The 21,249-nt window shown below is 40.2% G+C and overlaps 1 protein-coding gene across 1 annotated transcript in view; it reads left to right on the top strand.

Annotated features, from left to right (window-relative positions):
* Positions 1-21,249, top strand: part of DSCAM (DS cell adhesion molecule) — a 446,151-nt gene that overhangs the window by 244,789 nt on the left and 180,113 nt on the right. The window contains exons 4-5 of the mRNA XM_053969848.1: positions 13,135-13,281; positions 19,121-19,399. Coding sequence (XP_053825823.1) covers positions 13,135-13,281; positions 19,121-19,399 — 426 coding nt within the window. The remainder of the gene's footprint in view (positions 1-13,134; positions 13,282-19,120; positions 19,400-21,249) is intronic.

The following is a 21,249-nucleotide window of genomic DNA, read 5'->3' as shown; positions in this document are numbered from 1 at the left end:
GGGCAGAGTAAAGAGGAGAATCCCCTCCCTGGACCTGCTTCCCACAGAGCTTTGGATGATCCTGCTGCTGATTCCATGCACAGTTTTGGTCTCTGTTCTCCATCTCCAGTGGTGCCAGAGGATGTGGATGTGTCTGATTCATGCTGGGAATGCTACTCGGAATGTCTGGGGTGGCTTGGAGTGTGCTGGACACGAGGGGGCTTTTCTGTCAGGTCAATCCTCTTTAGGGAACTTCATGCTGCTTGCAGCTTCTGGGATTGCAAGACATGTCAAACATATGGATCTTCCCATGGAAATGTCATTAACATGGCCAAGGCCATCTGTGCTAATGTCATGTGGTGCTGGCAAGGTCACTCTCTGACTCCACACGTTCTTTAATGGCCTGTGGGGATAAAGAAAGAGTTTGACTGCTGAGGGAAGTTCAGGCAGTGCAGGTCTGTGTCTGCTTGGCCATATGTATTTTGTTGGTTTTATAATTTAGTGCTATGCTCCCTGAAAAAAACAAGTTTCAGAAGTGGAAAATATGCTCTGTGTGACTTTCAGCCTTAAGTCCCATATGTAGAATATGAGTTTGCAGGGGTGTTTTTTTTGCCCTAAAACACCTCTGTTTCCTTAACATTCATCATTTAAAAGACACAACAGAACACATTATAGACTCTAGCTGCCTAACAAATGCTGAAATGCAACCCTAAACCAAATCTAAGCGTTCACAAAATAGATGGCTTAAATAATTTGTAGAGCTAATTGCATCTGTAAGTACAGGGAAAGCTCAGGAAAAGTGGAAAAATGTTTAACACAGCTTGCCTGAAACATTAATCTGGCCAAAGGCTGTATTTTAAAACTAATTTATTCTGAGGTATTTGCAGAAAATGAGCACTGGTGCAAACAAAACATGTCCAGCCCACTGGTGAACACTCTGACAGTGGAAAGAGAACAACAATAATCATATTTAACTCCTTCAGAGAGATTTACACAGTCAAACTATGCCCTTGTTGTGCATCTCCATATAGGATTGAATCCAATCTGGCAGGTTTTCAGACACAGGATGTGAAAAAAGGGGTAAGAAAGGATTTTTAGATGCTCAAAACCCAGAACTGGGATTCCCAAATCTGCCACAAACCCACAGGATAAAGTTAGGCAAATCAATTTGCTTCACTGTGCCTCAATTTCCCAATCAAATAGAAATTGGGAAATGACAAAAATTATCTTAGAAATGTCTCTGGGCATATTTGCATAATCATCCTGATATTTGGACAGGCTACCAAGTCATGATTCTCTGAGCAGTTCAGAGAAGGAAATAAAAAACCTTAAAATACATTTATTTGAAAGGACTGATGCTTGTTGTGCTTATAATGATATTTTCTTTGTGCTTCCAGTCTAAGGAAAGTAATAGTACAGAATCACAATAATCTTTATGAGATGGTATGGAATTACACATCCTTGCTAGTTTTACCTCCCATAGATCTTTGAAATGAAGTTGGATTGAAATATCCCATAATCTTGAGTTGATGCTCAGCATAAATCACACTGTGAATTTCTTCCTTGCTGAAAAGTTATATTTACTGAACCCTTTTCATTGTTATAAAGTTAGTTTGACAAAGATGTCAGCAAACAGAAAATAAATAGTGTGAAAACCACATCTATTCACACTGCTATAATATGACTCTTGTTCAAAGTGTTTCTGTTTATTGAGAAGTTGCAAGAATTACAAAACTTTGTAACTATAAAAAAATGAGGTCTGCTAAATCCCCATATGCTGATGGAATTCAGTCTGCAAACAGATTCTCAGGAATTGCTTGCAGTTATTTCCATTTTAAATCAGTGGGATTTTTTATTTCCTCCAGCAATGTTGGTAATGCATGTGACTTATGTAATACTTTAAAGCTGTTTTTCTAATATTCTTTTATGGAATAATTTCATTGGATCAGGGATGGCAGGAGTTTTGTTTATTTTAAGGTATAGAAAAGTCTTTACATATTCTGCTCTTACTACTGTTATTTTTTCTGTTTAAAACCCTTCTTCATCAATTGTTCTGAAGCGACACCAAGTACAAATGGTTTTGTATGTTTCCATAATAAGGGAAATTTGTACTGAGTCACAAAAGATGGGAATAGCTCATCAGGAGACAATTATTTTTAAAAAATGGTAAGTGTGTGAGTGGTAATGAGAGCTGAATAGTTAAATACACAAAATGCACAACATGGAGCTCTGTGCCTGTGTGAAGGGTAAAGAACACACAGAAGTACAGTCCCATCTTCTAAAAAAGCTGGTTATGCTGAGAATCAAAATTTGTGTGTATGAGAGAGAAAGGTAGAGGAAAAATTGTTATAGTGAGGGGAAATTGCAAAAAATATTTTAATTTTTATAGAGCTATTGAAAAGCAATGCCATAGATTTAACACTATTGTATTGTTCAAAAAGATGGAAATGTACATCATTAGCAGCTTTTTCCCTTCATTTAAAAAATTATTCACTGAACATTGAATTCTTTTCCCAGTAGATTGGCCAGAAGTATCCAGAAGAACTTATTTATTTTATTTCTAATTCCTAGTGGAGCTGGTTCCTCCCACAGTGAATATTCTGAATATTTTTTTATCCAAACATAGGTTTACTTTTTCAAATTGGGTGAGGAAGGTGTTAATTCCTTCCCATATCATTGCCATAAAACCAAACTAGCCTGTTCCACTTTCCCTCATTTTGCTCTCTCAAAATAAAAACACTACACTAGAATGTACCATGTGAAGCTTTGTCTCTGCTACTGCACATGCTTTAAATAAAAATTCTGACTGCTCAGGTGTCTTGGGAAGCTTTGAATAGATCTTTTCATGGAAGGGAGTGGGTGCTATGATAAATTTCTCATAAAACTGTTCCTTCAGATTGAGATGCTCCATTACCTTCCCAATTACCTGCAGAATAAATGTGGTTAAACATGTGGGGCCAGAGAGTTGCAGCTGCTGTAATTACCATGGGATAATATTGGCTGTTTGCACTCAGTCAAAATAATTTTGCTGCTGTTGGAATTCTGTGTCTGCAGGGCTGTGCCTTATTCTGATCATATTGTCCATAACAGTTTATATTCTGGAAATGCAATCACTTCAAAGCTCCAAAACTATTCAGGTGCACAATTGATGGTGGTGACATAAAGCAGCTGCTGTTGAGGCCAGAGGAGATGGAGGTTTTCTCTTTAATTAACAGGCTTGTGTTTAAATTTATATGCAGATAGGAGGGGAGATGGGTTCTGGTCCTTGCTGATATAAAGAGCAGAGAATAAGTTTATTTGTGCTAAGCCACTGGTCAGCTCCAGGCTATTTATTTATATGGGATGCACCAGTAAAAGCCTGAGGAAAAAGATTTTAATCCTCCAGACAGCTCCATATATCATGGGCAAAGTTGAATCCTCTTTAATCAGAGCCCCTAAAACTAGCTGGTGATTTAAAATTATCTGCTTGCTTGCCAGCTGAAATGAGGAAAGCAGCTTCTACAGCAATGTATGCAAGCACTCAAATAATCTAAAACTGAGGCATTAAAGATTATGGGAGTTTTATTCAATATCCTGGAGGATGACAGTTAACAACAGCAGGTAGAGAGCTGTAACTGCTCATGCCTAATAAATTCATCAAAGATTAAGAGGGGGAACAATTTAATAAAAGCTTTGTGTGATCAGTCAGGTCTATACTATTAAATCATAAAAGAGTAGCCATTAACAAAACCCAGTCTGTGTACACAAAAGCACAGCTCCTGCATCTAGTTATGCCTTATTTGAAAAAAAAAAAAAAACAACAAACAAACCCAAAACAAAACAAAACAAAAAAAAAACCAAAAAAACAAAAAAAACCAAAACAAAAAAACAACAAAAAAAAAACCAAACCAAAACAAAAATAAAAACCAACAAAAAACACCCCCATAAAATCAAAACAAACAGGTTTATTCCTCCTTTATAAAACTTGAAGATTGCATCTGTAACATAAGCAGAATTGGTGTGGACAGTTGGTATGAAATACATTTTTGCAGTCTCAGAAACACAGACAGGGCAACAAAATATGTTTTGATTTGGGTAATTTACAGTATCTTTTTCAAAAGGGCCAAACTCATTCAGAAAATTATAGCACTGCACATGTAAGAGCATAATGTCTTTTCTTATACTGACATTACAGAAGCACAAATAAACTCACGGTACTGTTGGATTTAGAGCAGCTAAAATGAGGAATGCAGCTGCCTCCAGCATTCAGGACCTACCTGATTTTGGAACACTGGGCTCAGGCCTCATCCTGTCTCAATGAGAAACCAACAGGGAACCACAACTCTTATTCCTATTTAAAGCTGCAATTGACTCAGCAGATGATCTCTCTCAGCTCAATTTACAAATCCAAAACTGCAACTTTGTTTTTTTCAGTCCCCACTCCCTTCCCTTCCCTTCCCTTCCCTTCCCTTCCCTTCCCTTCCCTTCCCTTCCCTTCCCTTCCCTTCCCTTCCCTTCCCTTCCCTTCCCTTCCCTTCCCTTCCCTTCCCTTCCCTTCCCTTCCCTTCCCTTCCCTTCCCTTCCCTTCCCTTCCCTTCCCTTCCCTTCCCTTCCCTTCCCTTCCCTTCCCTTCCCTTCCCTTCCCTTCCCTTCCCTTCCCTTCCCTTCCCTTCCCTTCCCTTCCCTTCCCTTCCCTTCCCTTCCCTTCCCTTCCCTTTTTTCTTTTTCCTGTTTCCTTCTTTATTTCCTTTTCTTTCTGTCTCCTTTTCTCTTCCAATTGCATTCACCCTATGATTCTATAGGCAAGGAACAGGCAGGTTTGTTGTCTCAGGTAGTAATAATTCATGCAAAACATCAAGGGAAATCTGGAGAACTGCAGCTATGGCAAAATCCCCATTTATGAAACAGAGAGACATTTTGGAATGGAGCAAACACCACAGCATTTAAATTTGTCTAGATGCATTTTCTTTGGAAAGATGCAGAAGGATATTGCTGGTCCATGATATTCCTTAGAGAAAGAGATGCCAAAATTCCAGCATTTTTTTAAATTATTATTCTTTTCCTCTTTAATCTTTGAAGAATCAAGTGGAAAATATTCCATGGCTTTGGTGGCATTTTAGAGCCATGATGATGGTGGCTGTGCTGGGCCTCCTACACTTGGAGCAGCTCTGAATTCCACTGGCTGAGAGGCAGAGTGACTGATAAGGAGCATATTTATTTACAATAAACCCTGATTCACCCTGAGCTGCCACCAAAGCTGGTGCTTCTAACCCTAACTGAGGTAGAGGAGGTGAAGGAGGGTAAAGAATGATGATATTAGAGACATCTTAGTTTTGAGCTGTCAGTTCTGCACAAATTTTGCCAAGCTGTGAATCCATCTCTGTTAGAGCTGGAACCACACCAGGTCATAGGACTGGAAATATTTATGAATGTCCTTAGCTCTCTGCAGAGATCTTTGCACAGAGATAATCTCAGTTACTCTTTATTGCGGTCTAAACAGATTATGTGTCTAAAAAAATAGAAAGCATCTCATGTAAGGCTGCTGGCTTGTTTTATAAATTCTCAAATTTAATTCTGCGGGGCAGAAAAAAGCCCATAACAAACAACAAAACAGAAGGGAAAGGGGAAAACAACTGCTTTGGAACTGAAAAAAAAAACTTCAGACCTGCAAGCTTGGCTTTATGATAAGACACACTTCTGTGAGCTTTGAGGAGCCTGGAATTATATACTAAATATCACAGCAGCCTCCCTCACCTTGGACAACACTTCCTATGGATTTTATGGCCTTCTTTCTTTGTGTCAGGAAAAAATGGGAATATCAAACACCTTAGTTCCTCATGAGCAGCATTGTACTATGGTGGCATTTCAGAACCACCTGATCTTCTTCTGCCAGGAAATGAGGCATGATGGCCTCTCAAGGTGTCTCATGAAGGCTGAGTACATTGAGTGGGTGATACTTGGAGAAGTGAAATCCTGACCTTTCCCTCCACATTTCCTTTCCTCATCTGATCTTTGGGCTGGGTATCAAAATCCTTCCCAGGACGGTGACTGCAGGGCAGAGTTTAAGCAGGTTCTAGCACACTTCCCATGCCCTGGGCAGCAGCCTGGTTTGTTTGAGGATGTTCTAGCAATGCCATAAAGCTGAGTTATAGGTTTCTGTCCCCTTTGGCTCTGTGGGGAGCTCTCTCCCCTTCCATGCACAGGTCACACTGGAAACTTGCTTAGCAGAAGCGATTCTATCCAGTGGAGGTGACAAGTGCCACTGGCAAGAGTTGATTTGTTCTATATTGCCATTTGGCACAGGATTAGAACAGCCATCTGTTCTCTTAATTTTGATCAACCCAATTTAGGCTGCAATAACACAATGCCGTTAGATGTGTTTCCAACAAAGGAAAAATCAAATATGGTTTTTTAAATCATCTTGGGGGTAGCATTACCCCTATTTAAAGACTACCAGCATGCTGGGGAAAAAGGGCATGATAAAAGAATAATTAACATTGTGATTTTAAAATATTCTCATTTTCGTAGAAGAATATGATGTGCTAATTCGACAGGAAAGTGTTCACATTTTCTTATGAATAATACATGAGAACAATCTCACATAGGAAACCTAAACAGAATTTTATTTTAATCTCTAATATTATGCAGTCTAATGGAAAACATTAAAACCTTACATAAGAGCAATTTCATAATTGTTAATGTGACCTCTTCTCACTTAAAGAAACGAGCACACGATTTGCTAACAGTGCTCAGCTTTAAGGAAGTCAGTAGGTTATTTCGGGCACTGGCCAGCAGACAGTAAAATGAGGGGTGTGTTTCAAACATGTTGTGGGTTTGGGGGCCCTTGGGCAAGCCTAGATGTGACCCAGTTTCCTCCACCTCTTCCTGGCTTTCTTTAGGACAGTGAGATCCACCTCTTTGGGGTCCATCTCTTTATCTCCAAACCAAGTGGTTTGCTAATATCTCAGATGAAGACATGAATTTAGAGTTTCTCTCAGGGAATGAAATTTTGTTAAGAAAAGCAGTTGGCAAAATATGCCAACTGTTAAAATGTTGGTGTAATGGCAAAAGATGACACAGCTCGGTTGTGTTAAAGAGGTTTGATTTGAACACTGAGGTTTTCATACCAATAATTCTAGTTCTAGGACAGTCAGGTGTAGGTCACATCTACAGAAGGAGGGAAATCCCTAAATCCATGACTCTGAAAAGGAGATCACAGTTTTCAATCATGGGTTCAATTACTGGATGGGTACATGGAAGAGAAAAATTATACAGAGGAAAATGGTGACATTTTGCATTCACTATGACCAGAAACAGAAATTTCAGAACTGAATTTATGTGCATGATCCAAGCTTGAAAAGGAACTTCAAAAAGTTGTTAAGGTGTTGAGTGAAAAACTACAGGAATATTTCAAGACATGAATGATTCACAGTAAATGATTTAGGAAGTTCAATCTGTATAACTAATTAAGGAGAAAGATGGTATAAGAGGTAATTTCCTCGTGTTCTGTAAGGACTTAAATGGGCAGAAGATTTCTGACTGTGGAGGAAATCTTTAATGAAGGCACAGTAAGATCCAATAACTGAGGCAAAGGCAGGTGGACCCAAACAATACACTAATTTTCAAAAGTAAGAATAATTGGAAGAATTTACCCAGGGCTATCACATGCTCTCCACTTACAAGAAATCTTTAATCATGACTAATGTCTTTTTAAAAAAGCTATAGTGTAACTTCCAGATATGGACTTGGGCAGGGGTTAATGGCAAAAGGATGGAAGTTGAAAATAAATTACTCTAATGGTCTTTCTAGTCCTTGGATCTATATATTTTCAGTTTCACCATGAGGCAAAGTTATGTATTATGTTGGATGCTGGGGAAAGTTTTGGGTTCCACTCCCTCGTTTTCCACTGACTTTTATGAATTGTATGAATCCATGTATCTCAGAGAGCTCCTTTGTAAAGCATTTAAATTTTCATAAAATCATAGAATGCTTTGGCTTGGAAGGGACCTTAAAGAACATCGAATTCAAGCCCCCTGCCATGGGCAGGGACATTTCCCACTAGGCCAGGTTGCTCAGAGCCCCATCCAGCCTGGTCTTGGGTTTAAATTCTATTTTTAAGCAAGTTTAAATATTATTTTAAATGGTAATATATTACTATGATTGCCCACACTACCAAGGCAAGAGATAGTGAGGGTTCCTGGGAGCCTTTGAAATCTTTGAGTGAGACACATATTCCAGATATTGGACCAGGTTTTCAAAGGCATCAAGCATTGAAAGCCAAAAGAGATTTCAACATCTCTGTAAATCAGATGCTGAAATTATTATAATCACTTATTCAAGGCATTAATACAAACACTGCTGAGGAGGAATAATAAATGGGAATTATGAGCTATATTTTGACAGTGTTTTTTTTTTAAATTGTTGTGAAGGAGGCTTCTCTGTCTTCCTCTCTTGAAGCCTGTTAGCAGCCAAACAAGCAAAAAGCTTCAGATGATCTGAAAGGATTTTTCACTTTAGAAAAATCTTTATTTGGCATATTAAGTAGGTGAGTCAAAAAAAATTAAGACTTCGTTAGAGCAAAGCAGGGGCGATTAAATTAAACGTGCCTGAAGAAGAAAGCCCTCCCCTGGATCAACAGGGCAGTGAGAGCTTGTCTGTCCCATCCTGGTGCTTTTCTAAACACTTTTTGAAGTGTAGAAGGCAGAACACTCAACACTTCGGCTTTGTCACAGCTGACAGCCTGTCGAGTTTAATGAAAATGCTCTCAGTTTAGAAGATGACAGAAATTACATGCATTTCCCCTTTTATTTCTCTGTCATCTTTTTCTGTCTCGCATTTCTACGGGAGAAGGAGGGGTTGGTTATTAAAAGCATTACATAAGTATGCAAAATATGTTAAGAAGAAAAGAGGAAAAGGAAAATCGTTAGCCCTGCAATTATACACAATGTCTGTTGGTGGGAAATGTGGGATAACATCTGATGTGTGGCAATAACTATTTACTTTCAGCTATCTTTGAAGAGGGTGAGGTAAAAATCTCTAGATAATGCTTTAAGTGAAGGTTTTATTGTACAATTGCCTGAGTAATTTCCAAAAGGAAGATGATCTAAGCAGTGTTAGATAGCTTGAGTGTGTTCATAACTTCTCCAGAAAATACAGCAAGATAACACTGAGCAATTTCTTGGCTCTGCAAAGCTTTTACATTCCTCTTTTATTAAGTGGTGGGCTTTTAATAAGTGTGTCTGCTCTCACAGAGCCAAAAGTGTAACTGCATCTGAGGAAACTCACTGCCAGGGCTGAGCAGGGAAGGCTTCACCTGCAAGTATCAGTGAGTACTCTGAGATCTGGAAATAGCCCACAAATCCTTTAAATTCATCACCCAGCCACTCCACGTCCTCATCCACATCCACAATCCACACCCCAGCTGTGATTCCAGAACTGCTCTCTAGAGCTTAAAGGGAAGCTCTGAATTTGATCTTCTCACTTAATTTCTGTGGCAGCATTTTTCATGCTTATCCTGAGAAGAGAGACAAATTTGACTACTAACGATGCCCTGTGTAGACCATCTCTCAAAACTGTGCAGAGCATCTGAAAACAGTGACCACTGTGGAAGAGCACAGAAGAAGGTGTGACATTCACAATTTCTGGACAGAGAGACATAATTCTGTCCCTCAGGAGAAGCACAGAGAGAAGAAGAGAAAACAGTCTTTATCTCTGCTCCTTTGTTTTCCCCATGTGGAATGTGGTGTGGAGATTGTTCACCTGCAGTGATTGCTGGGTTGGATTCTGGTGAAGGTTGTTTGGGGTCAGTGACCAATGGATCCAGCTGTGGCTCGGGCTCTCAGCAGAGTCACGAGTTTGAGTTAGTTAGAGAGGTAAGTAAGAAGTAAGTGTGTAGAATAGGATAGTCTCTCTTTAAATAGTATATTAATGTAATCTAGTACAGTTTTAATAAAGCTGTCCTTCAGCCTCCTGATCTGGAGCCAGACATCATCATCTCTTCCCCGAGCCGGGGTTCTCCACATTTTACTATAAAGAAGGGATTTATTTTTAAACTTTGGCCTCTTTTGTGTGATCGTAAACTTGTGCATACTGTTCATGTCCAAAGGTGTGAAATGGAATAATGGAGAAATGGAATTATGAAGAGAAATGGAATTATATGTATTTAGCAAAGGTGAAGATGGACCCCAGAAACAGAAAGCTCCAGGAAGCCTTCACATGCATCTCAGCTGTTTAGGCTCCACTCAGTTGACACAAATGCACAGCAGGTGCAGATTTACTGGAGGGACCAAACAATCCCAACCACCCCATTAGCACCTTTTTATCTGCTCCTGGGCCTGTGGTGTGGTTGCAACCTCTCCACTGCCATCCACCCTGGCACACTTTGGCACCAGAGTCACATCCCAGCTGGAAAACCCTGCTGTAAGCCTTGCCTGGGCTGCAGAGGATGTGTGTGCACAGAGCAGGCAGGGCTGGTGGCACTGCTGAGGGCAGGCACAGGGCTGTGCTGCCTGAATGCAGAGCTGGTGGATGGATGCTCACACAGCTGCATACAAAAGCAAGGCAGGGCTGGCTTTGCTGCACCCCCCACAAGCCAAGCCTTTAAATGTGATTCCCATCTCCTGAAGCTGTCATTTTGTGCTGCCCATGGAGCATAAGGGAGACAACTGTGCCTCAGTTACCTGTAGTTCTTATAACATATTCCCTGCAAAAGGTAGATTTGCTTTATGAATATCTCAGGAGTGCAGAAACTGCTTGTTTCTCGTCAAACTGAAATTTGACATCTCGTGGTTTTCACACCAAAATTCTAAATATCCTTCTAATCTAAATTTAGGGGTGAAGGCAAGCCTTGTTAAAGGGCAGAGATGTTGAGTAGCACTATTTGATAAGAAGCTAGGGTGGCACAAATGGTTTTGAGTAATGTATACACTCAGACAGTGTTCTGAGTAAGTGGGAACATGAAAGGTAAAGGAAGAAACACTCAGCATAGGGCAGAACATTAGATCAAGGAGTTACAGTATATCTTATTAGTTTAATTTATTGCTACTACGTGTCTATATAATTTCATCCAAACATTACAACTAAAATATTAAAATGTAAGATGCTTTTTTTCATGTAAGCTTTTCAATGTCACATTTCAGACATCTGGCTGTGAAACTGAACTATTATTCATTCAGATGATTTTACTGCTGCACTCCACAATATCTTTGTTCCTAAGTCTTCTCTATGCAAGCAATTTAAGTTTTCAGAGGCATATGAAGTCGGAATAACTTCTGTATACAAGGAAGAACCTCTCTAGCCTGTAAATCTGTAAATCCACCTGGGCTGGAGTAAATTGTTGCTCATGGCTGAGGAGAGAGCACTTCTCACAGTTCTCCCTCCTGCTTTGCACCTTCCCTTGCTCTGCACTTCTTCCTCAGCAAAGGAGCTCAACACCTTCTATGCCTCAATTATGGTGATTTATTTTCACAGAATCCCAGGATCCCTGAGGCTGGAAAAGCCCTCCCAGCCCATGGAGTCCCAGCTGTGCCCCATGCCCACCTTGTCCCCAGCCCAGAGCTCTGAGTGCCACCTCCAGGGGACACCTGCAGGATGGGCACTGCAAAGCTCCCTGGGCAGCCCCTGCCAAGGCCTGAGCAGCCTTTCCATGGGGAAATTCCTGCTGCTGGCCAAGCTGAGCCTGCCCTGGCCCAGCCTGAGGCCGTTCCCTCTCCTCCTGTCCCTGTTCCCTGGGAGCAGAGCCCGACCCCCTGGCTGTCCCCTCCTGTCAGGGAGATTTAGAGAGAAATAACATCACCCCTGAGCCTCCTTCTCTCCATGCTAAACAACCACTTATTTAACCCTGGTGTTGTTATTTAATAATTCTGGATACTTCCAAGGATGGGAGAGATGGGATGGTGTTGTTTTATTCAATGTTCTCTGCTTTGAGGGTCAGACTGGTGACATCAATTTTTTTTTTCTCAATTTCTTTTATATTATGGTTTAAAGGATATCACCCTCTGTAATGAAACCATTTCCTTTCTGTCTTCTCTCTGTTGGATTGCTTTCCCACTGATGCATCTATGAGCAAGCATCCTGACTACACTTAATTATTAAAAAGTCATTGCTCAAACAGAGCTCTGAAGAAAAGGAATTCTTCCTTACTGCATATTACTGGATATTAGTTTATAATGGGTTTCACCCTTGTGTATTTCTCCCCTAATTCTGGAGCCTGATATATTTTATAATACCTAGGTACAGGTAGATATATTGTGAGAGCTACCAGCTACGCAGACATTTAGCAGGCATGAAAAGGAAAAGATACTCACATTTACCTCAGTGTAAAAGTTTTGGAAAAGCACACACAGCTTACACTACAGTATTTTTTAAGTGGACATATTAACCAGGTGAGGGTTAAGTTTACAATGCATTCTAAACACATTATTTCCATTTATTATATTATAGAAAGTGCATTGGAGCAAACATGTACCGTGTTGATTTTAGGGGGGTTTGTGTCCTTGCTTTTAAAGTGGGCATGAAACGGAACAGTTTTGTGGGTGCCAAAAGATCAAAACTGCTCATGTGACCATATAAACAGTGGTATTTTCCACATATTCTAGAACTATAATAAAAAAAGTCATATTTGAAGAAAATGTAACCTGTAATATTTTTATTTTGAGAGAACTCTGACCTTGAACGCGTCAGACGTGTTTGGTTTTGGAGATTGTGGCTTTGCTGGGCAGGGTGGGGTGGGACTGCTCCTCACACTGGAGCTGTTTAACTTGCAGGCATTGCAGGTGTGAGCAGCTTCCCTGCTTCTCCAACCCCTACAGCTCTGCTGCTGAACTGCATCAGATCATCCTACAATACTGAACTAAACTGGGTTAATGCATTGGTTTTTTACCCCTTATTTTATTTCAGATGCTCCTTGTATGTTTGTTAATAATCATATAGACCATGGCACATTTCTTCATTCCTCATATTTTCCTTAAAAATCCCTCTGTTTCTGCACATGAAGCGCAAATAAAATACACATTAATTCATTCCTTTTGTGCATTTACAGTGAGCACTTGGTGAGCTTGGAATTATCAGCTTCAAACCTGGCAACAAAAAATCTTCAGCCCCTGTGTCCTCCATCCTCCAGTGTGAGAGTAACAACCTGCAGATATTTTAAACCCTGCAAATTCTTGTGTCTTTCAGGACCTAGATTTCTCATCACATCCACGGGAGCCTTGTATATTTTAGACGTACAAAATGAAGATGGACTGTACAACTACCGATGTATCACAAGGCACAGATACACTGGAGAAACACGACAGAGCAACAGCGCAAGACTTTTTGTATCAGGTGCTCCTTTTCTGCATCTTGCTAAATGAAATGCTGCCTGTGTCTCTCTCTAGTGTGCTCAGCTGGCAAGGCACGTTCTTGTGTGGTTTCTGTCAAACGGAAGTGGGGAGCTGCTGTAAAATAAGATGGGCCATTTTAAAATTCTTTATTTTTAAAATATGTTTTGCACATCGTAGTGGCTATTTCCTGAAGGCCCATAGGGTGCACCTGCATTCAGCATGGTGATTTTTAGCAAGTTTAGAGTACTTTATACAGGGACTGTGGATGGACTGATGGACTGTGGATCCCTCCAAAACTAGACTTGTGCAGGGGAAATTAATCACCTTAACCTCACTGTTCAGCTAAAGAAGGGGAACACTTTTAGGGGTAGTGTACCCTGCTTTGGGGTGATCTGAACTGCCCCTTGGTGCCTGCTGCTCTCTGTTGACCTCAGCAGGAGTTCAGGACATTGCACTCAGCTGTAGATATTCCCACCTCAGGATTCTCAGGTTACCCGAGGTGCATTTCAGCCTTCCTTTTCATTCATCCCATTCCTACCTATACTAAAGTAAGCAAATATTAAAGTAGCTATGATACTATAAGAAGTTGAAAGAAAGAAAGAGAAAAAAGTAATAAAGATCTTATACCCCCACAAAAAAAAATATTTCAGAGATAAATAATGAAAACCTTTACCTTTAAACAACTCATCTTTAAAACAATACCCAAGTTAACATAACCCATAAATACAACTATAAGAAAAGCTTATAAAAAATAAGAGAGATTTCACAATTACAAATTTCCCAGGTGACTGCTATTCATAAAATTAAAAACCACAAAAAACTATTTTCTTATAAAAAAGTCTCTATAACATTAATAAAAAAAAAACTTGTCTCCCTAAGTAAACTAAAAAAAGACTATTCTAAAAGTAGTAAACTGACTAAAATCTTAAATTTTATTTCTTTACATTATCATTAAGAAAGAAAAAGTTATAAGAAGAAATGTCCTAAAAGTTTTATTCTAATTTTTGTTACTCTTAATTAGTAATGATTAATAATTTAATTATTTTTATTATTAATAAAATAATTTATTAATAATTTATATTATTATAAGATAAATATTAATAATTTTTCCTTTATACCTTTTTAAAATTTTAAACCTACTTCACCTTTCTCCTAATCCATCGCAAAAATAAATAAATACATTCTAATAAATACACTAGTAACCAACCAACACAAAACCCACCACACTCATTAATACATTAACAAAAAAAATCTTAAATTGATTACCCAAAACCACTGCACATGGGGAAAGCAGCACGTTCCCCTGCTTCCAGGAGGGATCTCCAGCCAGAAGGAGAATTTGTCCCATGCCAGTGCACCCAGGGGTGCTGCAGGCAGACAGGAGGACTGGGTGGCAGCTCTGGGCTGAGTCCCAGGGCAATTTGTGCAGCAGGTGGGAAAACCAAGAAGGTGGATGGGCTGTTTTAACTTTTCCCTGTAGTTTTAAATGAGCTCCTGATTGCTCTCTGTGTGTGTGTGATGGACAGTTGGGTTCCTCACAGTCACCACACACTCAGGGCTCTCAATACATTGCTGCTCCAACATTTTTCCCCGTTTTTTCTCAGTGAGAGATAGTGCCAGTCGTGGGTGAGGTGAAGGAGGAGCTGATCCCAAGCCTGGGTCTGGAACTTGCTCTCAGACATTTCTGTGTAGGATTAGCACTTCTCCACCTCCCCTTCCTGTCCCTCATTTGCTGCTTGTCCACAACTGCTCCCTTTGTTTGCATGTGAGCAAATCCAGAAGTGTTTTCCTACATCCACAGAGCTCACTGAAGCTGTATCCCAGACTTTCTCTTTCTCCCCAAATCCTTACCCTACATAAACCATCCCCACCATCCTACTGAAAGCCCCACATTGCTTTTTCTCCTTTTCCCTGTTGCTAATTTGACCTCCTTAAAGGTCAGTCAGGATTTGGTGACTTTCCCAATCTGACAGTCAGTGGGGTCATTCCCTTTTTGACCCTTTCCTCTCCTCTTCTGTCAGAATAAAACTCCAGTGGTCAGGTCTCACCTCTCCACCCCTCTGTTTGAGAGCCCTAAGGGAGACAGAAGGTGAGCACAAGGTTTTCCATTATTAACCTGCTTCTTGCCCTCCTCCAAAATGGACATTGTTCAAGTATTTTGGAGCCCTCTGAACACACAGGTCAGTACTTAAATACAGTAATGATAAAAAAAAAAAATATATATATATATATATATATAGTGGGATTGTTCAGGTTAGAATCACTTACCAGTCAGTTCCAGGATTTGCTCCCTTTGATAGGTGTCCCCTGTGGGTAGAACTCTTGCCTCTGCTTTCCCCAACCAGATGAAGAAGTTCTCCTGGACAATAATCTGCCTGCTGTGGTCTTTTGAGAACAGGCAGGATTCTACCCTTCCAGCTGGCTCCATAATATGGTCTGCTTCCGTGTGAAATCACGTTAAGGCTGAGCCAGTGGGAACATAAATAAAATCAGGCTTGTATCTTGGTTACCACAGGAAAAATTCTGGTTATCTCACTGAACAAAAGTGGGGAAATGAAAGCTCTGCCTTGTTTGAAATTTAGGACAAACAAACACCCTAAAGGATGTTCTCTGGAGTTGCCTTTTCTATTCTCCTCCACAGACCAAACTGAAGTAGCAAATTTTACCTGTGTGCAATAATTGGCTTTTTAAATTCAACAGGGTTAGTTATTCTTGATCTGATTTCCAGTCCTGTTAAACTACTGAGCAAGTGCAGCAATCAGGGGCAGAGTTTATCTCTTAATATTTCTCTAACAGGTTTTCCTTTTTCTTTACTGGAATTTGTATTTTTAAAGAGTGACTCCTTTAAGAACTGGGATCGGAGAATCCATGAACATAGTTCTGAAAAGTCTACTTGCATGAGACCTACATTTTTGCCTGCCTTTTCCATCCATATTTGTTCTTCACTTGTTTGGGATTAAATAGTTTGTGGTGGATGTTTCTCATGTTTCCTGGACACATTTAACACAAGTTAAGCATCATTATTGTTTTGAAACAGTGAGAATGGTAATGTGTAGATAATAGCAAATAAATAAAAATTTAATTAAAAAATAAAATAAAAAATTAACAAAAATAGTGAGTAACTAATATGTCTATATTAATGAAAATAAAAGAAGTTCCAAATTTCATTTTGAGTAAGAATATCTCCTTGAAATTACATGACCTTTCTAAATAAAATTAACCCAAAGCCATTAACATGCAACAGAATATACTTCTAAGACTCATTATAGTGTCCCTTTCCAACCAAAAAATTTGTCCTGACATGAATCTCATCTCCCAAAATCATTACTGCTTTTTAACCTCCACACTCTGAAAAATCCTTATGATTTTTAAAGCACAAAAAATTTTCCTCTTCTGTCCTTCAAAGAAGGTCCAAAGTAGAATATTTTAATACAACATTTTTGCCTCAGTTTTTCACCATTGTCCTTGCTGGAAGTCATTTGCAGCTGACTGTCAAAGCATTGTAAAATAATAATTCAAAGGAGGCTAAACACATATTGGAACTGGGTTATGTTACTTTGGTATTTTTTGCCTCATTGCAGGTGATTGCAAATGAACCCTTGGGTTTCTTTTGTGCTTTGTTTAGTTTTTGTTTTTTTTGATTTTTTCCCCCTTAACTGGAATATATGAACTGTACTAGTTTTAAATAGGAGTCTGTTCCAGGGACAACCCAAAGAAAAGTTTTTAATTTTTTTTTTTTGTCCAATTAAATGTATAATATATATTAATATATATTATATAGTAATATAATACATATTTTCTTCCACAGAGTGGAAGAAAACAGGTCACTCCAATCATATCTTATGTATCCCTGAATATATTTGTAAAACCTCCTCTATAACAGCAGGGTGAAATTTTCTTCATTACGTAGGCAAATCTCAGTTTAGCTGTCCTGCAACTGGGACTCCAGGCTGTGCTGCTGCTGACAAGGCTCAAGTCGAGAAGGAACAAAGGGAAATGACCCTGGGATAGAGAATCCAGGATCTGCTGTGCTGCTTGAGCAGGAATGCGCTGACAATACCTCTAAAAGACAGTTATGCTTTTTTTATTATTTAAATATGTAATTATTACTTCCATCTGAAGAAATTGATTTCCTGCAGATGTAACCTTCTTAAGAGCCAGAAGCTGTAATTTCTTGCCTGCTTGTGGTTTTACTCTCAGTTAATTCCCCACAAAAGAATCTGTGCCTGGTAACAGGGACGCCTGATGACCCAAGGGGCGAGAGAAGAGCTGGCTGATCAATTAGTCAAATTGACATTGGCCTTCCCAGCAGCATCCTGGCAGATTGTGCTTTCACTGAGCCGACATAAACAGCATGGCAAGCTCAAAAATTTGTCCCATCTTGGTGCCAAATGTGGACCTCGAGGCCACTGATTCATCCAAAACCACTCATTTAACCACCACAGACGTCTTCCTAATGAGACACTCAGCAAGCTGAATGTGGCTTTGCCCTCAGTGGCTCAGTGTTTTCCTGGCACCTAGAAAGCAGAAAAACCTCTGCTGTCACCTTTCACTGGACTTGGCTTTTTGGGGGTTTTATCGAGATATAGTCACGCCAAAAAAAAAGATTAAAAAAAATTAATCAATTTTTTAATATCATGGTTTTGGTTTCTGGATTAATACTTTAACTTAAGTATCCTTAAGATGTTTGCTCTCCTGGGTGCCCTCCCAGTTGTGGCTGCAATTCATAAATATATATTTAAGCTCGTTTTAAACCAGCTAGCTCAGGTACTGATTACTTTTGGAATAGCTTGCATTCAGCACGCACTGCTCCTTTAATCTCTCCAGCTCCGTACAGGAACCTGCTGCAGCTGCCCTGTGAGCACCACCTGAGTTTGCTAAGTTAGAATGACTCTTGAAAATGCCAGAACTGTGGCAATCACACCTACATCCAGTCAGCTGTGATTAGATATACCCAAAAAGAGGTCACTGTGTCAGGTAGAAGCTCGTCAGCATGTAGAGTTTCTTTGTGAGACAGAAATCCTAGCAAAGTGTGTTCCTGTGATGAAAAAATACTTTGATGAATATTTGTTCGGTATTTTTGTTGCAATAGCTCCAGGATGGGCGGCACAAAAATTTTAAATAGCGTCAACCTCTGTCTACAAAATTTTCAAACTGGAAATTACAAACCAAGCACTATTTCTGATGGGTACATGCACCTCTGGTGAAGGCAATCCTGCCAGACATCTGTGAGATACATAAATCTGTGCCAGGTGCTGCACAAGTGAGGGCTGCAATTGTCAGCAAATTGAGCACAGAAAGATGCACTATTAAGCTGTAAGTTGGTCTTGTCACGTTAAGTTCTTTTCCCACAGAAGAAGAAAAGGCTTGTCTGTCATTTTGACTGCAGATAGAAATCCCTGTGCCTTTGCCCATTTGTCTCCTGACAAGGGAATAAATTGCTCCTTTAATTCAAAGCCTTCAGACCACCGAGAGAAGGGACAATGTGTTGGCTCCAATCTAGTCGAGAAGTGGCAATAATTGCTAAGGCAACACATTTCTGGCTCTTCGTGCCTCTCACAGGGAACATGAAGGATGACCAGAAAAACGTTTGCCACCTGGAAAAAATCCAGTGAGAGGATTTCCAAGCAGTGATGAGTTGCTTCAGCAGCATGTGCTGCTGGATCCCAGCCACCACAACTCAAACTGGTGGCTGGGTCAGAGAAGCAAACTGTAGTGCCCAAAACACTGGGCAGGCGAGTCAGAAAATGCAGGAGAAAAAAATATTGACACATCGCTTAGTGAGTTAATTTTAAATCTCTCTGGCTGAAAAAGAGTTCCTCTGTGTTTTCCTGTTTCAGACCCAGCGAATTCAGCTCCATCTATCCTAGATGGGTTTGACCACCGCAAAGCCATGGCAGGACAGCGAGTGGAGCTGCCTTGCAAAGCATCAGGGCACCCGGCACCAAAGTACCGCTGGCTGAAGGACAACGTGCCCTGGGAGCCCGACAGCCGCTTCCGGCAGACGGTGACGGGGCTGCTCATCGAGAACACGCGGCCCTCGGACTCGGGCAGCTACGTCTGCGAGGTGTGGAACAACTACGGCACCGCCGAGGTCATCGGCCGCCTCCACGTCAAACGTAGGTCGTGGGTTGGTGTGGATATTCTCAGCTCAGCCAGAGAGAAAGAGAAAGGTTTTCTAACCAGGCAAGAGCCTGGGAAGCAGTTGGGAAAGAATGTAAATAATTCTCTAATCTATCTTGTTATTCATATTGTTTATAGATATGTTCTGCCTCTGTGTGTCATTCACTGCCCACCAGTGGTGTGGGATGTTTTTCCTCTAAGACCAATGAAATTAGTCTTCTCGATGTTCTCTATATATAGAGCGGTACATTTGAAATAAAGGAGTTCATTTTCTTAGCCTTCTTTGTTCCCGTCCTGCTCAACAGCGTCAGGTTGGTGTTTCCAATCACAGGGGAGAGCTTGGACCAGTCCCTGCCTGGGACAGGTCTCTGGCGGTGGACAGCAGCTTTTATGGAGGTGGCCAGTGTTATGAGTAGATGTGGGGGTTTTGCCCAGGCCTCTGGAGCTTTATTGAGGTGGCCAGCACCACAAAACCCACTCTCATTCACAAGTTCTTCAATAATGGCTGGTTTGGTCTATTATAGAATAAGTTATCCATTTAATAGACTTAAAACTAACAGACACAGGACTTAAAACAGACTATATACTATACAGGAATAAGGACAAAAGAGACTACTAGTAAATAAATACAGCAGGAGGCTAAAGGTACCATTAATTTTACAGCTAGTGAAGAAACAATTTAACTTAGGAACCAATGTTTCTTACCAACCAATTTATCATGGACCACACATCAAAATCCTCTCCCTCAATTCCTAAGAATGTAACCATGGAATCTGCATCCAAACTCCTGGGAGAAGTCCCATATGTTTATCAGAGTGTGTGTGTAGGAGGATTCTGCCTCTGTGATAATTCATGTGTCTTTTATAGTCTTTGTAAAACAGTGTCTCTCAGTCAAGAATATTTATTTTTCTTTTATCTTTTCCCACATCTGCTCTCCAGACTAAGATGTTGATTCCTAGGTGGGGCCTGAGCCCTTTTTGGCAACAGAGATGACCCCTTTGGGCCTTTCACCCACCTGGGTTATCTCTTCCATATGCATCAACCATCTATGGCAGAGGGGGGGAGGACATGTCCTGCCATAGCCAGCACCCCAAAACCCACTCTCACTCACAAGTCCTTCATAATGACCACTCAGGTCTACTACAGCATGAATTATTTAGAATAGACATGAGGAAAACAGACATAAGACTTTAAACAGATTTACCACACAGGATAACACAAAAAGAACTACTAGTAGAGAAAAACACAGCATACAATAATAAAGGTAGCTGTGTTACAGCCAGTTAAGAAATAGATTAGGAGATTAGATTAGATTAGATTAGATTAGATTAGATTAGATTAGAGATTTAGATTAGGGGTCAATGTCACCTACCAGTGAATAGTAGTGATGTGCAGAAGTCTCCTAATTTCTCTCAATCCCAGGGTTGTATCTCAATACCAACACCTCATCATCGAGCAGAACTCTCCACACACTCAGAAAGAATATAAGAGACTTCTGATTTTATGAAAATCAGAGTGGTCTTTAATAATGGCAAAAGTAGTTGTTTGTTGGTCACTTATTTCTGCTTATCCTTTCCTATGCATTCAGGGCAGGATGTTTATTTCTGCCTAAGGGTGTTTTCAGCCAAGATAATTCAACACAAGACAAACCATTCGGGCCTATTTTAGATTTGGGGAAGTAGGTAAGTCTTTTGCTGTGCCAGGGGGCAAAAGGTCCTGTCACAGTTGATTGTTGGTGTTGTTGCCTGATATCGAAAGAAAAAAACCCTTGCAACAGTGCTGAAATAGTAAAATAAAAGCCAGACCTTGACTGGAAGCTTCCGGGTGTCCCAATGGTCATGGGCAC

This window comes from Vidua macroura, chromosome 2 (assembly GCF_024509145.1).
Source record: "Vidua macroura isolate BioBank_ID:100142 chromosome 2, ASM2450914v1, whole genome shotgun sequence".
NCBI classification, from domain to species: domain Eukaryota; kingdom Metazoa; phylum Chordata; class Aves; order Passeriformes; family Viduidae; genus Vidua; species Vidua macroura.
Note: the sequence above shows the minus strand (reverse complement) of the source record. Positions and strands in the feature narration are given on the sequence as shown.